Raw genomic sequence first — 17,137 nt, 5'->3', positions numbered from 1 at the left:
CTGAGTCGACCACCCTTAACTTAAATTCAAATCGTTTAAGTTCCCCACCCTTACCACAAGTAAGCGGCCTGGGTCGAACACCTTTAACTTAATTTCAAATCGTTTAAGTTCCCCACCCTTACCACAAGTAAGCGGCCTGGGTCGAACACCTTTAACTTAATTTCAAATCGTTTAATTTCCCCACCCTTACCACAAGTAAGCAACCTGGGTCGAACACCCTTAACTTAATTTAAAATTGTTTAAGTTCCCCACTCGTACGACAAGTAAGTGGCATGGGTCGAACACTCTTAACTTAATTTGAAATCGTTGAAGTTCCCCACCCTTATCATAAGTAATCGGCATAGGTCGAATACCCTTAACTTACAATTGTTACAACAATCGCACTCCAAAACCTTAAACTACTTCCCAATTTAAAACGGACTATAACCAATTACGGCCTACGTCAAAACACATTCACGGTAACATCATTCCACACGCTCCTATAACACATCCTATCGGCATCACACAACAACAAACATACCAAGAACAACCATCACATTAACGGTAAAGTAGATAATGTACAGATTAACGAAAAAATAGAAAATGTACGGATTAATACAGACTTAGAATCAAAATCAAATCAAAGTATTTAAACATCAATCCTGAGCTGCCCCCTATTCGGCATCTTTCGCATCCACAACATCATCAGGATTTGCATCTACTTTCTCCGCCTCCGCCATCTTTCCCGCATCTTCCTCGAGACTAGACTCCACCTCATCACAAACATACCATCAACCACATCCTTATTTACATCAAATCTAACATCAGCAACATCAACATCCTTGTAAAAGAAGGTCGTTTGTCGCAACCCCTTCTGGAATCCGTTTATATGCTCTTGGATAACACAACTCTTCAAATCTTCTAGCTCCACCTCCAAGCCGTCATGTTACTCCTTCAACTCATCATAATCGGCCTCCAGATCTGCAATTCGGCCCTTCAACTTCTCTTCCGAGTTTAGGCAGCGCACTCTCCAAGTTGCTAGTCTTTTCCTTTCCTTTTGCCATTCCTCATTTTCCTTTTCCAGAGCTTCTTTCTCCTCGGCGTGCTTATCCTCCTACCCTTGCAACTCCTCAAGTTTTGCCCGATTTCCTTCCTTCAACTCTCTTTGATACAAAGACCCCACCCGACACCCCAGTATTAGCACCTTGCTACTAAATTCCACCATAGTCCTCACCAGATGATTAGGTTCCATGTTATCAATTGAGTTGATCAACGTCTCCGGCACATTGATTTCGATATCTCGTTGCACAACCATCTTCAGCAGCTCGATCAGGCCAGCCTCCGGTCCTTTTGCGCCACTAGACGACCCCGGCCCTAATAGAGCGACTCACACTTTCTTCATGTCTTTGCCTTTGTCAGGCCTAGCCGGCAACACGGCCTTTCTCTTCGTCCCACCGTGCACATGTACATCCACCAACGACTCTTGCAAATTAGGAACCTCTATGTTCCCAACAGCTTTGGCTCTGGCCGCTTTGTCTTTCTACAATGTCTGAAAAAGCGTTAGATTCTTTTTTCCCATCTGCGCCATATGACCTGCAAACAAGAACGCACATCCATTAGTCAACTCAAACACAATACAATACTCAGAAATACAAAAATATACCTTCAATATCAATAATCGGATGAACCAAATTATAAACCCTAACTAAACCCTTAATGGGCATTTGTTATGACTTTGGCAAGTGTACCAAGTCGTGCAAGTAATAAAAATGGTAAGTCCAAGTATCGTTTTCCCACGGAAATTGCGTTTGTTTAGTTAACTAGGTGTACTTACTAATTTAAGCGTTGAATGTAACCATTGATTAATTCGAAACAAGTGAAAACATAAGGATTTCTAAACTTTAAAGTGATAAAATACCAAGGCAAAGACTCATTGGGGTTGGAATTCATGACCAAAACTCTAAGCAAGCACCTCACAATATAAATCTCTCATCTACTCAAGCATTGACATCAAAGGTATTCAATCCCTAATCCCTTAGGGGTATGTTTTGAACTTTTATGTAAAAATTACTAATCCCTTAGAGGTTTAAACACAAAAGACACATTAAAAACGATGTCTAGAATGACCAAAAGCTTTGGTCTATGTCTAGAACCAAATCTTTAGGTTGTTCTATCCATGTCTAGGGTTCCAAAACACTTTCCAATGACTAGATACCACCCAAAACGCATAGATATTCCATCATGCACGAAAATAATTTAGATAGAACACAAAAACAGTGAAAGAGATTCTATTGCATAGATGAAACTATAACGAGTTTAGGTACATTACATCCAACCCCAATGAGATGGAGTTTAGCTACTCCTATACATCTAGAGCACAAATGGAGTTGAAATGGTAGAATGGATGAAGAAAGATTGATCCTTTAAGCTCCAGAAATGTCTCTGCCTTCGTTTTGAGTTCCAGCAGTGTTCCTCCCACCAAAAACTGTCTTTCTGTTCGAGTCTCGACACTTTTAATGTTTGAGCAAAAAGATAAACTCGCTGGGCCAACATTCATTCTCGCTGGGCTAGAGAGCCTTCCTCGCTGGGCTAGTGAGTCTGGTTCGCTGGGCTAGTGAGTCTGGTTAGCTGGGCGAGTACATCCAGCTAGCTGGGCTAATGGCTCCAGGCAGCAACTAGTGAATTTTTTTCCAATCTTCCATTCTTTTCTACAAAAGTCCACAAACATCAAAGTAAACATGTTTTTGAAATAAATAACAAAATCCTAAATTCTTTCATGAGATTAACACAAAAATACATGAATAAAAGACAATTAAGAGGTTCTAAGAAGTGTAAACAATAGGTAATTATCACACTTATCAACTCTCCCAAACTTGAATTTTTTCATGTCCTCATGGAAAGAAAAACTATCAAAACAGCAAAGAGAAGCAAGGCTAGCCTGATCAACAAAAAGAGAAGCATATGATATCAACTCACACTATCCTTATCACAAAATAGAGAAAATTCTTTTGCATTTCAAAGAGTGAACATGGAATGGTGCTTTTATCAACACAAATCCTTAAACCAGAATGATATATGGCACACAGGAAAGAGAATCATCACAGCTTTCTCCATGGTAGTGTTTCACTCAACTAACAAGTGTTTAAACAACTCGAACTCAGCATGTCAGAAAACTACTTCATCAACCTTTGCACTTCTTCTCAAAAACACTTCACACAACTTGATTTAGATCAAAAGGTCTTTAAGGGTTGTAGCTTGGCTTGGCTAGAAGAAACATGGTTTTTCTTGGATTCAAAGACACCAAATGAGAAGAAGAGAACAAAAATATGCATAAATCATTCATCAACATCCTCTACCTTCATATAAAAAAATAGGCTCCCATATCCTTCTAACCTCATTTTTATCTGTAGCAACCTCTTTGCTTGCCTTTTTCTTTTGTTCATTCATTTTCTTTTTCTTTTTCTTTTTCTCTCTTTTTTCTTTTATAGAGATATTCAAACATTACTAAGAGGCATTCTTAACCAATTCACCCCTTACTTTTTCACACAATCTTCCCCCAAACTTAATCCCAACTTATACCCTCATAACATACTATTTGTTCTCTTCTTCTAGGGTGTGGGTAAAGATGTATTTCTCTTTATAGGCTTAGGGGTCACAAAAATAACAAAGCTCAAAAGGTTTACAAAAGATCAAAGTCAAGCATCAAGGGTGGCTATTTGGCCAAGTAGCTATGTAACATAAAAAAACAAAGAAGTGCCTTTCTCATATCTAATCAAGTGTGTATGTGCATTTACAAGAATCATGCAAAACTCAAATCCATAGCAACAACAACTTTCTCACATACACTCCCAAACACATTCTCACAATTCTCACCATTCAATCCCCTGGTCATAATCACACAAGGTTAAGGAATTAATCAAATTGCAACCACGTCCACATTCTCACTCTTGGATTTGCAAGCAAAATGCTCAAGATCATGCAAGGATAACATGAAAAGACATCAAAGCTCCCAATGCCAACAACAAAATAAGGCATCCAAAACAAGGCTGGCCAACAAAATTATGAGAAAAAGAGAATTAGTTCAACTATCAAGCAAGTGTTTCACCCTAAAACAAGGTACTGAAAGCAAAAACTAAATAAACAGCTGGCTAATAACACAAACTAAAACACTAAAAAAAAACAAAACCAACAAAAACACCAATCAAAGTACTCCAGACTGCATCAGGGTCCTCCCTGCTCTTCTTCTTCAGCATCAGGGTCCTCCTGACCTCCTTCTTCTGCATCAGGATCATCATCAGCAGCAATAGTACCTCCCCCCCACTGAGACTCAGGCCTGCCCACAGGCCAAGGAATGCGTGCCTCAAACTGTGCTCCTGTCATGATAAGATCATCTGGAAAATCTGGAACACCTAGAGACAAATGGTGCATGCTATCTATGATGTTGACTTGGCCTTGCCGAAGTGCTTGATGACCCAGCCACATGTCCTCCTGTCTTGCAAACATTTTGGTCATGGCTGCTTGGAAGGATGCCTCGAAAGTGGAGGAAGGATCATGTGTGGACTGAGAGGAAGAGGAAGCTCGGGGTGGACGGGGTACTCGGGGTGGTGGTGCAGGTTCATTGAGTTCCACCCTACTAATGCAATTCTTCCTTATGAACTTTTTGTCTATGGGTGGCTGGAGGGAGAGGAGTACAGGAGTGTCAGCAATGATTCCCTTTTCCCTACAAAGAGCTGTGATAAGTGCAGGAAAACCCAACTTTACATTCTCCATGTCCGCAGTGTAGGCGATATCCTGAGAAATGTGGGCCCCCACGTCCATGTCCATACCTGTTACAAGCCCATAAATGAGATAAGATCTCATTAAGTTAAGATCTGAAGTATGAGTGTTGGGGCTTAGGTTGGTGTAGGAGAAGGCACTCCACATTTGTGCCAATGAGGTTAGATGCTTCCGGAGAATGCGGATGGGATTGCCATTGACGCCCAACATGTAAGTATGACCCGGGGTGCACAAAGCTGAGGCAATTGCATCATGATCCTTGTGAGCACTTGAGAATTCACTAAATGGAGTTACGTGGCCCGCAGGAGGTGATGTCGTCCTCAAAAAGGTATTGATTGTCTTCCTGTCATATTTTATCAGCTTCCCCCGCACCCTACATTGACGGGGACCATCCCTCACCTGCTGGTATGCGTTTGCATAGAACTCTTTTACCAACACTTCATCAATTTCATTAGGAAGGTCTGCTAACACCTTATGCCAGTTTCGCCTCTCAAGCTCCAAACGAAACTCATCATACTCCCCAGGATTTAATTTGACCTTCCTCTCTGGTATCAAGCTCCTGGGCATTATCTCGGCAAAGCGGTTGGCAGCCGTCTCTGAAGAGAATTTATGTTGATCAAAATTCTGCACCATGTCTGATTCCATGAAGTCTGGTTGGGGATTCTGAGAAGAAGAGCCTCGGGTAATTCTCTTCTTTTTAGCAACATGGGAAGTCTTAGGAGGAGCCATCTGCAAAAAGAAGAACACAAAGCATTACACTACACAAAACTAGGATTACAACTAGAAGTAAAACAAAACAACACAATAAGAACAAACAAGGTTGCTGAATAAAAACACAAGATTACAGGGGTGAGCAAGCAAAACCAGAGAAACAGCAAAACCAGGTGGATTCGCTCGCTGGGCGAACAGGCTCGCTGGACGAGAGGTCTAAAAACTGGAAAACAGTGACAAGGATCGTCACTCGCTAGGCGAACAGGCCCGCTGGGCGAGAGGATCTCGTTGTACAGGGAATGCTCGCTGGACGACTCACTATGAATCAAAACAACCCAAAACATACAAGCACGCACCCGCTAGGCGAACGCAAAGCTAAACCAACTACAACTGACGAAAAAGGCACACAAAATGGACCAAATATCTAATACACACAAATTCAAGAAGCATGAACATGAAATCAACCAAAACAGAACCCTAACACTAATCTTAAACATCAAAACAGCAGCAAAACAACAACAAAATGAGAATGGAAGCAAAAATCACTTACTTGATGGAAGAGACAAAGAGAAAACGTGAAAGATGGAAGCAAAAGTGCAAAGTGTGAGCTTAGGTGAAGGTGGAGGCGCAAGTGAGCGAGGAAGAGGGAAGGGGAACGGCTAGGGTAAAAAGAAGGGGGAAAAAAAGATTAAAAATGAAAAGTAATAATGGGGAATAACCGTAGTTGCTCGCTGGGCGACTGATACCACTCGCTGGGCGAGCTGCTTCGGAAATTTAAAAAGCAGGCTTGACCAAACTACCCGCTGACAGCATTAAATGCTGCGCAGTCGCTGGGCGAGTGGCACCGCTCGCTGGGCGAGTGGTCAGGTTTTCCCCCCAAAAATTCGAATTTCAATTTTTTTTTTTTAGTGAAAGAGAGTCGCTGGGCGAGTTTATGCGCCCAGCGAGTAGCTCCAGGGGCAAAAATTCGTTCAAAAAGGGCTGGGCGAGTAGTACTCGCCCAGCGATTTTATTGGACAAAAGATTTTGTTGGTGCAGGGGTCATGCTCGCTGGGCGAGTGGGGGCTAGCTGGGCGAGTCTGCATAATTTTGGAACTGTTTTTCTGTGAAAAACCAGACTCGCGAAGCTAGTGGTCACTCGCTGGGCGAGCAGTCACAGACCTGATGCACCCAAAAATTGGTGAAATTGAATCTACTAACTAAGAAAAACTCAAAACACTGGGTTGCCTCCCAGTCAGCGCTTGTTTAACGTCATTAGCTCGACGCCTGTAGGCTCATGCGTCATCTAGATGAATGACAGTGGTGAGGCGTTCAACCTCACCCCCCAAATAGTGCTTAAGTCGCTGTCCGTTCACAACCCAACTCCTTTGTGGATCTTCCGAGGAGGGATCCATCAGCTCTATTGCTCCATAGGGTTTGACTTCCTTGATGGTGAAGGGTCCAGACCATTTAGACTTCAACTTACCCGGAAATAATTTGAGCCTTGAATTGAACAACAACACTTGTTGGCCGGGTTGAAATTCTTTCTTAAGTAGCTTTCTATCATGATACATTTTAACTCTCTCCTTGTAGCTTTTAGAGTTCTCATACGCATTTAACCTCATCTCTTCAAGCTCCAGCAATTGGATCCTCCTCTTCTCAGCAGATAAAGAGGGCTCAAAATTCAAAAACTTCAAGGCCCAGTATGCCTTGTGCTCCATTTCCACAGGCAAGTGACATGATTTGCCATAGACCAACTGGTAAGGTGATAATCCAAGAGGAGTCTTCATGGCAGTCCTATATGCCCAGAGGGCATCATCAAGTTTTAAGGACCAGTCTTTTCTAGATGAAGCCACGGTCTTCTCTAAAATCCTCTTAATCTCCCGATTAGACACCTCGGCTTGACCATTAGTCTGTGGATGATAAGGTGAAGCAACCTTGTGCTTCACTTCATAGTGTTTCAAGACTTTGGCCAATTGGGCATTGCAGAAATGGGATCCTCCATCACTGATGAGAACCCTGGGGACTCCAAACCGAGAGAAGATTTGTCTCTTTAGAAACTTGATGACAGTCTTGGCATCATTTTTCTGACAAGCTGTTGCCTCCACCCACTTACTGACGTAATCAACTGCCACTAGAATATACTCATTGTTGAATGAAGAAGGGAGGGGACCAACGAAATCAATTCCCCAACAATCAAAGACCTCCACTTCTAAGATAGCTTGCAGTGGCATTTCATGCCTTCTCGAGATGCTTCCAATCCTTTGGCATTTATCACAGCTCTTAGCATGAGCATGAGCATCCTTAAACAAGGTGGGCCAATAGAACCCGGATTGAAGCACTTTAGCAGCTGTCCTATCACCATTGAAGTGACCACCATATGGCGAGTTGTGGCAATGCCACAGGATCCCTGCAGCTTCCTCTGCAGTAACACACCTCCTCAAGAGATTATCAGCGCCAAGCTTAAACAAGAAGGGATCATCCCAAATGAACTGCTTTGCATCATGCAAGAATTTCTTCTTTTGCTGCCATGTAAAATCATCGGGGAGAACTCCAGCAGCTTTGAAATTAGCCATGTCAGCGAACCATGGCCTCTCCTGAATTAGCATAAGCTTTTCATCTGAAAAAGCTTCTTGGATCTCCTTCTCTTTGCATGTCACTTCCTCATTCACTAACCGAGAGAGATGATCAGCAATAACATTTTCACTCCCCTTCTTATCCCTAATCTCCAAATCAAACTCTTGAAGCAAGAGAACCCATCTAATCAACCGAGGTTTGGAGTCAGGTTTGGTCAACAAATATTTAATGGCAGCGTGGTCAGTGTAAATGGTAACTTTAGACCCAATGAGATAAGGTCTAAACTTCTCAAGCGCATACACAATAGCCAGAAACTCCTTTTCAGTTGTGGCATAATTCAATTGAGCTCCATTCAAGACCTTGCTTGCATAATAAATGGCATGAAACAATTTTTCTCGCCTCTGGCCAAGAACAGCTCCTATAGCATAGTCGCTGGCATCACACATTATCTCAAAGTCTTGTTTCCAATTTGGAGCAATGATCACAGGGGAAGAAATCAATTTGTTCTTCAATATATTGAAAGCTTTCAAACACTCTTCATCAAATTCAAACGGAGTGTCTTTAACAAGGAGGTTGCACAAGGGTTTGGCAATCTTGGAGAAATCTTTTATAAATCTTCTATAAAACCCGGCGTGCCCAAGAAAACTTCTAACCCCCTTCACATTAGTAGGAGGCGGCAATTTCTCAATTACATCAACCTTGGCATTATCCACTGCTATCCCCCGAGATGAAATTTTATGTCCCAACACAATTCCTTCACGCACCATAAAATGGCATTTCTCCCAATTGAGCACAAGGTTTGTGTCTATGCACCTCTTCATCACCATATCTAAGTTCTTCAAGCAGAGATCAAAGGATTTGCCAAACACAGAGAAGTCGTCCATAAATACTTCAATGCACTTCTCAACCAAGTCATCAAAGATGGCTAACATGCATCTTTGAAATGTAGCAGGAGCATTGCACAGACCAAACGGCATTCTTCTATAAGCAAACACACCGAATGGACAAGTGAACGCAGTCTTTTCTTGATCTTCCGGATTTACCACAATCTGATTATATCCAGAATAACCATCTAAGAAGCAATAGTACGCTTGTCCTGCTAAACGTTCCAACATCTGATCCATGAAGGGAAGGGGGAAATGATCCTTTCGAGTGGCTTGATTAAGTTTCCTGTAGTCAATACACATCCTCCACCCGGTGACCGTCCTAGTTGGAATCAACTCATTTTTCTCGTTCTGAATGACTGTCATACCTCCTTTCTTTGGCACCACATGCACAGGACTAACCCATGCACTATCAGAGATCGGGTATATCATTCCAGCTTCAAGGAGTTTTAGCACCTCCTTTCTCACCACCTCCTTCATAGTGGGATTCAATCTTCTTTGTGGTTGTGCTATGGGCTTGTAATCTTTCTCTAACATAATCTTGTGCATACAATAAGTTGGGCTTAACCCCTTCAAATCAGAAATGTGCCACCCTATAGCTCCTTGATTTGCCTTAAGAACTTCAATCAGTTTCTCTTCTTCAGCTTTAGATAGAGAGCTACTAATTATCACAGGCTTCCTTGCTTCCCCTTCCAGGAACACATACTTGAGGTGATCAGGCAACAATTTAAGCTCAATCTTGTTTTGATCATCAAATTTTTCCTTCTCCAATTTTTCCACTTTCACATCATTAGGAAATATCTCCTTGAGCTTTTCTAGTTGTCTGGTCACTTCCTCCACTTCCGCTTCCTCATCAAGGGTCAACTCATCACATGCCTCAATCAAAACCCTCTCAAGTGGGGACTTCACATGCAATTGGCTCTTGGTAGTCTCAATCACTTCTTCTAGAACATCCACTCTAAAGCAGTTGCTATTATCACCAGGGTGTTGCATAGCTTCCAAAACATTGAAGGTGACAGTCTCATCTTCCACACGCACCTTGAGATGACCATTATCCACATCAATGAGCACCCTTGCAGTTTTCATGAATGGCCTGCCCAATATAAGCGGAACTTCAGTGTCTTCTTCCATGTCTAGAATGACAAAATCCACTGGGAAAGTGAATTTGTCCACCTTCACTAGCACGTCCTCAATGACTCCATAGGGGCATTTGATAGACCTATCTGCTAACTGGAGTGTCATTCTTGTGGGCTTCAATTCCAAATCTCCAATCCTCCTCATCACAGAAAGAGGCATCAAGTTTATGCTTGCTCCCAGATCGATTAGTGCTTTCCCAATAGCCAACTCGCCAATAGTGCAAGGAATAGTGAAACTACCGGGATCTTTAAACTTTGGTGGAAGCAACTTTTGGATGATGGCACTACAATTTCCCTGGACTTCGATGGTCTCTTCTTCAATGTACTTTCTTTTCTTTGTGAGCAACTCCTTCATGAATCGAGCATATGAAGGCATTTGTTGGAGGGCCTCAGAGAAGGGGATATTAATCTCAAGCCTCTTGAATATGTCTAAAAATCGCCCAAATTGCTTCTCCTTCTCTTTTCTAGAATGGATTTTAGGGTAAGGTAGGGGCTTTTCAACACTTTTTCCTTTATTCTTCTCTCTCTCACCCATTTCTTTATGTCCTCCTTCAACATTCTCATCATCTTCTTCAATGCTCTCTTCTTTTCTCTCATGTAACTCTCCACTCTCTTCTCCTTTTTCATCATCTCTATTTACTTTTCTCTCTTCTAACACCTTTCCACTCCTTGTAGTAATAGCTTTAACATGCTCTTTTGGGTTAACTTCAGTGTTAGCCGCAAAATTTGTATCGGATTTCTCCTCCATCCTCTTAGCTATTTGCCCCATTTGCACCTCCAAGTTACGGATAGCAGCTTCGGTGCTCTTGTGGTTGGATATTGACACTTGCATAAATTGATTGAGTGTGTCCTCAATCTTTGAAGTTCTATCTGCCAAAGAGGGATGTTGCTGAAATTGTTGAGGTGGTGGTCTATTCGAGGGTCCTGCTTGTCCCATGTTTGGGTGAGGCCTCCAACCTTGGTTGTAATTACCTTGGCGACTTGTATTACCCATGTAATTAACCTCTTCTTGAGATGTGTTTTGCATGGCACACTGCCCATTGGGATGATCCCCACCACACAACTCACAATTTTGCAACTGTTGTTGGTGTTGAGCTTGAGAAACATTTCGGAGATCTTGCGGAAGTTGAGAGAGCTTCTTCATGAGAGCTTCAAGCTGTTGTGTCATGATTTTGTTTTGTGCCAGTAGAGCGTCATGAGACTGAAGTTGTAGAACACCCTTCTGTTGAGATTGAGCTCTCTCATTGTGCACTTCATTGTCATTGGAGGCCATATTTTCAATCAATTCTCGTGCTTCAGTAGGTGTCTTCCACTTAATACTTCCTCCCGCTGATGCATCCAACATTAACTTTGAGTGAGATTTCAGCCCTGCCAAGAAAAGTGTAAGTTGTGTGGGCTCATCAAACCCATGAATGGGAGTTTTTCTGAGCAATCCCTTGAACCTGTCCCATGCTTGCCCCAAGGACTCATCCACGTCTTGCTGGAAAGCAGAGATTTCTTGTTTGCCTTTGTTAATCTTGGATTGAGGGAAATACTTGCCCAAGAATTTGGAAACCACATCCTCCCAGCTAGTGAGACTGTTTTCGGGGAAAGAATTTAGCCAAACCTTGGCATTTCCCGCCAACGAGAAAGGGAATAAACTCAAGCGAATGGCTTCATCAGGCACTTGATAGATTTTTACTGTATTACATATCTCTAAGAAGGTGGCCAAATGCGTGTATGGATTCTCATTAGCCAATCCATTAAACTGATTACTTTGCACCAAGTGGATTAGAGCTGGCTTCATCTCCATATTTGTAGCATTCACCGTTGGTCGAGCAATACTGTTGAAATTAATGGTCCCTGTGAATGCAGCATAATCTTCCAACGTGCGTCTTCTTTCACCTCTAGCATCATCATGCGGATTTTCTGCCATGTCTTCCTCTTCTTGATCAGATGAAGAAATGAGAGTTGGATCAGAAATAACAGTTGCTTCTCTAGCTTCCCTGCTTTGCCTTCTTCTTCTACTATTGTTTCTTCGAGCCGTTCTTTCAATTTCAGGATCAAAGAGCAAATTATCAGCTCTAGTTCTACTTCTCATGCAAAACAAGAAACACTAGAAAAGAGAAGTTACGCAAAAGGGTAAGTATATACAATTGGACTATATACAATCAAAAGTGTAAAAGGCAATAAATTAATGAATGAAATGAATAAGCCTAAATCGGTAAATAGCACACAATTTGCCTAAACAACAAACAATTCCCCGGCAACGGCGCCAAAAACTTGTTATGACTTTGGCAAGTGTACCAAGTCGTGCAAGTAATAAAAATGGTAAGTCCAAGTATCGTTTTCCCACGGAAATTGCGTTTGTTTAGTTAACTAGGTGTACTTACTAATTTAAGCGTTGAATGTAACCATTGATTAATTCGAAACAAGTGAAAACATAAGGATTTCTAAACTTTAAAGTGATAAAATACCAAGGCAAAGACTCATTGGGGTTGGAATTCATGACCAAAACTCTAAGCAAGCACCTCACAATATAAATCTCTCATCTACTCAAGCATTGACATCAAAGGTATTCAATCCCTAATCCCTTAGGGGTATGTTTTGAACTTTTATGTAAAAATTACTAATCCCTTAGAGGTTTAAACACAAAAGACACATTAAAAACGATGTCTAGAATGACCAAAAGCTTTGGTCTATGTCTAGAACCAAATCTTTAGGTTGTTCTATCCATGTCTAGGGTTCCAAAACACTTTCCAATGACTAGATACCACCCAAAACGCATAGATATTCCATCATGCACGAAAATAATTTAGATAGAACACAAAAACAGTGAAAGAGATTCTATTGCATAGATGAAACTATAACGAGTTTAGGTACATTACATCCAACCCCAATGAGATGGAGTTTAGCTACTCCTATACATCTAGAGTACAAATGGAGTTGAAATGGTAGAATGGATGAAGAAAGATTGATCCTTTAAGCTCCAGAAATGTCTCTGCCTTCGTTTTGAGTTCCAGCAGTGTTCCTCCCACCAAAAACTGTCTTTCTGTTCGAGTCTCGACACTTTTAATGTTTGAGCAAAAAGATAAACTCGCTGGGCCAACATTCATTCTCGCTGGGCTAGAGAGCCTTCCTCGCTGGGCTAGTGAGTCTGGTTCGCTGGGCTAGTGAGTCTGGTTAGCTGGGCGAGTACATCCAGCTAGCTGGGCTAATGGCTCCAGGCAGCAACTAGTGAATTTTTTTCCAATCTTCCATTCTTTTCTACAAAAGTCCACAAACATCAAAGTAAACATGTTTTTGAAATAAATAACAAAATCCTAAATTCTTTCATGAGATTAACACAAAAATACATGAATAAAAGACAATTAAGAGGTTCTAAGAAGTGTAAACAATAGGTAATTATCACACTTATCAGCATTTTATCGCTAAAGAGCATCACTGCGTCAACCACCTCCTTGTCTGCCACCGACAACTCCTCCCTCTCCATTCCCTTATACTTTCAAGGATTACCGGTCCAATAGAAAGGAAACTTAGTACTCCCATCGTTGGTGTAAAAATGTGAACGTCCAACTTACTTCACCACCACTTTAAAGAACCCATCTTTAAAATGTTTGAAAGATTGGGTAAAAGCATCCAATCTATTTATTCTAGGTCGACTGACAAGCGATAACCATGTAGTTGGACTTCTCGGCCTTGTATCAAAGAAGTAGAGAAACGCCCTCGGAGAAGGTTGCAAATACAACGCCATACATAACACCCGAAACGCCTACAAATACCCCCAGCTGTTTGGATGCAGTTGAGTGGGAGCGACGTTCAGGAACCGCAATAACCCCATAGTAAACTCATCAAAAGGCAACCTGATATGCAGCTGTGAAAAATGACACATATACATGTAAAAGAACTCCTCTAAAGCCCCCTCTTGGTCATGGCAGACATATTCGATAGCACTAACCCTCTCCGGCATCACAATGTTCCTTCGAGCGCCCTTCTCAAAAATAGGTGTACAATTTAGCCATGACTTTAGCAGTCCTCACCACCGGAATATGGAGTATTGTGTTCGCACATCTGTCGCGACCCATTCGTATCCCGCCTTCACAGGCCAATTGCTCTCCACTAACTCTTCTGGCGGATCTTCCCTAACTTCGACTATTGTCTCCATCGGAATCCTCCCTAAATCTCCTGTTTGTTCCCTATCATTACTATTTGAATGACTACCTCCACTCTGTAACATCCCGTCTGGATATTACGGATTTAATAAAATAAAATAGAAATAATACATCAGCATCATTTATTTAAAATCTCAGGTAATAATAATGTCTCGTTTCCCAGAACACGGGAAATGTAAAAGTTCATTAAATTCCCAACGAGTCCATAAATACAAAATAATTAGTTTAGTCCAGTAGGCCATGAGCCTTTACATCATATATTTAAATAGAGTGATAAAAACATGAGCATAAAAAAATTCCCATCAACATCCCCTCTCCGCAGCTAAGCCTCACCAGCTCCACCTGCATCATCACCTGCTCACGTGTACCGCGTACACGATCATTGCCAAACACAAGCAGATAGGGTGAGCTAACAGTTCAAACATACAAAAATATATATCAAATATACATATACATGTTTAACCAGTACAAATACATAACAACAACACAAATTCTTTCTTTATAATGCATGGCCACAACCATATCAAGTATCATTTCCTTTCCCACAGAATCTTGCTCTAATTCCCTCACATGGCCACCACCATGTACCCCGATGCACCTAATGGAAGTCACGTTACCTTCCCTCCACATGGCCACCACCATGCATAATAAGTACATCAGGAAACCTCGTTCGAGTTCTTCTCATGGCCACAACCATGCGAGCAGTGTTCTCTATCTTCTATTGAGTATCTCCAGGTGCCTTGCTGCCACACCTATCGGCCACAACCGATAGAGCACGTGCGGAAACCATGCTACGGATCACACACCGTAACGCCAGGTGGAGTTCCCAAATACGAACATAGTCCGTAACGTCCCAGGACTACCAAACTCGTCAGCAACCACTGAGGAGGGCCATCCATATGGACCCATCCGTACTAGCCACAACCAGCACACTCACACCGGCACACACGCCAACCCGAGCCACAACTCAAGGTCCCTCGTGTTCATCCGCTATCCCGAGCCCACAACTCAAGGAAAGTCATTACGGGCCACAACCCATAGAATGCCACGTGCTTAACCCCTATCCTGAGCCACAACTCAAGGATACGTTCCGGCTACAACCCTTGGAACACCAGCAAGCCCACTAACGAGATATTCTTAGGAGCCTTATAGACCATGCTTTACAATTTCCACTTCATCCCAATAAGATAGCAATAACACCTGCCTTGGGAGTTTCCCATCACCCTCACTTCCTTAAAATAAACTCCATTGTGTAACTTGTCCAGCCTATCTCACCTAAGCGAAATCATTCTCGCCTGGGCGAGACTCCCACTCGCCCAAAATTAATATACCTCGTCTAGGTGACGAGTTCAACAATAACCACCAATCTTCCCTCGAGATCTCGCTTAGGCGAGAGGTGCTCGCCTGAGCGAGACGCCATTCCGCTCAGAACAACATTCGATCTCGCCTACGCGAGATGTCCAATCAACCACCTAAAACACCCACGAATTCTCGCTTGGGCGAGGTATACTCGCCTAAGCGAGATGACCTGTCTCCCAAGACCAAACCACATCGCCTGGGCGAGATACACGAGCAAAATAGAGAACACACGCCCCTGCATGTCTCGCCTAGGCGAGCCTAGCTCGCCTGAGCGAGAATTGCAGGTTCTGGCACTAATTCGCGCACATACACATTGCAACAGAACCCAATTACCCTCCCAAAATATACCAATCCAATTTGATCACATTGCACCATCAGAACAACATTCTTTATACACATTAGAAACCCAAAATCCCAAACTTGCACAACAGCAGCCCCTCAAATATAGAATACCCCTCCTATTCATGTAATTAGGTAAAATCCCAATAAAATAGCACCCAAACACCCAAACCCCTAATTCGCCACGTAAGGGGCACGAAAATTCATGGCATAGTATCATCACAATCATGCACAATTTACCAAACATACAATTTACAGGTTCAGCTCCCCTAACCTGAAAAATCCTTTGCTTAAAACTTGATTTTGGGAACTTTTCCCGGAACACCAATGCCCTCTCTTAGCTTCTCTCCCAAATGGCTCTCGATCGCTTCAGACCTCACTATTCACTCTCAATTTTCGCACTCCTACTAAGCTTCTCAGAAAACAGCCTCCAAAAACCCTCTTTCCTTCTCAAATTTTACCTTTTAAAGAGTCCCTTAATGTGGTTGGTGGCAAAAACGAAATTTGGTTTAAGTGTGAGATTCATTGTTAATCAAGGCCTATTATTTTGGTTATTTTTCAGCCCTTTGGCTGCCCCTTCTGCTAGGGTTGTCTCTACCCCTTTCATATTCAAGCCACACTAACTTTTTAGCAAAAAGAAAGTTAAATTTGAGTCCACCAAGGTTCGAACCCTACACCATGCCAAAGCTAAATCAACTCTAAACCATCAGACCAACCCATGTTTCTTGCTAACACATACAATTCAAGCAATATCTCATACTGAGTGTGGCTCAACATATTATTAAAACATTAATAACAAAATACACATAGTTGGCATACATAGGACTGGAACCCAAGTCCTCTCACACAATCAAACTACTCTCAACCACTTGAGCTAGTACTTTTCAACGTCACACATAACAGAAATTAATGTCATAAATGCACAACTCACCCGCATTTATTAATTAATTATTTATTTAATTAATTAATTTCCGCGGATCTTACACACTCTCCTTTGACCGCTCACTACTCGGACTCAATAAGGAAAAGCTATCACTACTACTAGACACACCTGTTCTTTTTTAGGAAGACGGTAGAAATAACGAAGATATTGGACACGATCTCATAGCTTCCCCCAAAATTCTTGCAAATGAAACAAAGTGAAATTCTTCCGTTCTCATGCATTTGTATTTATAATCATCATTTCAAACGTTTCAACGGCGCAAACCCTTCTGACAAGACCTCTACGGCTTGCCACCCCTTCACC

At 42.1% G+C, this 17,137-nt stretch overlaps 1 protein-coding gene and 1 non-coding gene across 2 annotated transcripts; one reads left to right on the top strand and one right to left on the bottom strand.

Moving 5' to 3' along the window:
• Nucleotides 1–6,700: 6,700 nt before the first annotated feature.
• LOC146885413 (uncharacterized) lies at nucleotides 6,701–12,124 on the bottom strand. The gene has a single exon (XM_085674917.1). The coding sequence runs from the start codon at nucleotides 12,120–12,122 to the stop codon at nucleotides 6,741–6,743; it is 5,382 nt and encodes a 1,793-aa protein (XP_085531043.1). The 5' UTR covers nucleotides 12,123–12,124; the 3' UTR covers nucleotides 6,701–6,740.
• Nucleotides 11,446–11,552, top strand: LOC146885414 (small nucleolar RNA R71). Its single transcript, XR_014996181.1, has one exon. It is a non-coding gene; the product is annotated as a small nucleolar RNA R71 (small nucleolar RNA).
• Nucleotides 12,125–17,137: the final 5,013 nt, after the last annotated feature.

The sequence above is a fragment of the Vigna unguiculata genome, chromosome 6 (assembly GCF_037176805.1).
Source record: "Vigna unguiculata cultivar grain cowpea cultivar isolate G323 ecotype 2 chromosome 6, ASM3717680v1, whole genome shotgun sequence".
NCBI classification, from domain to species: Eukaryota; Viridiplantae; Streptophyta; class Magnoliopsida; order Fabales; family Fabaceae; genus Vigna; species Vigna unguiculata.
The sequence above is the reverse complement of the archived record's forward strand: the minus strand, read 5'-3'. Positions and strand labels throughout refer to the sequence as shown.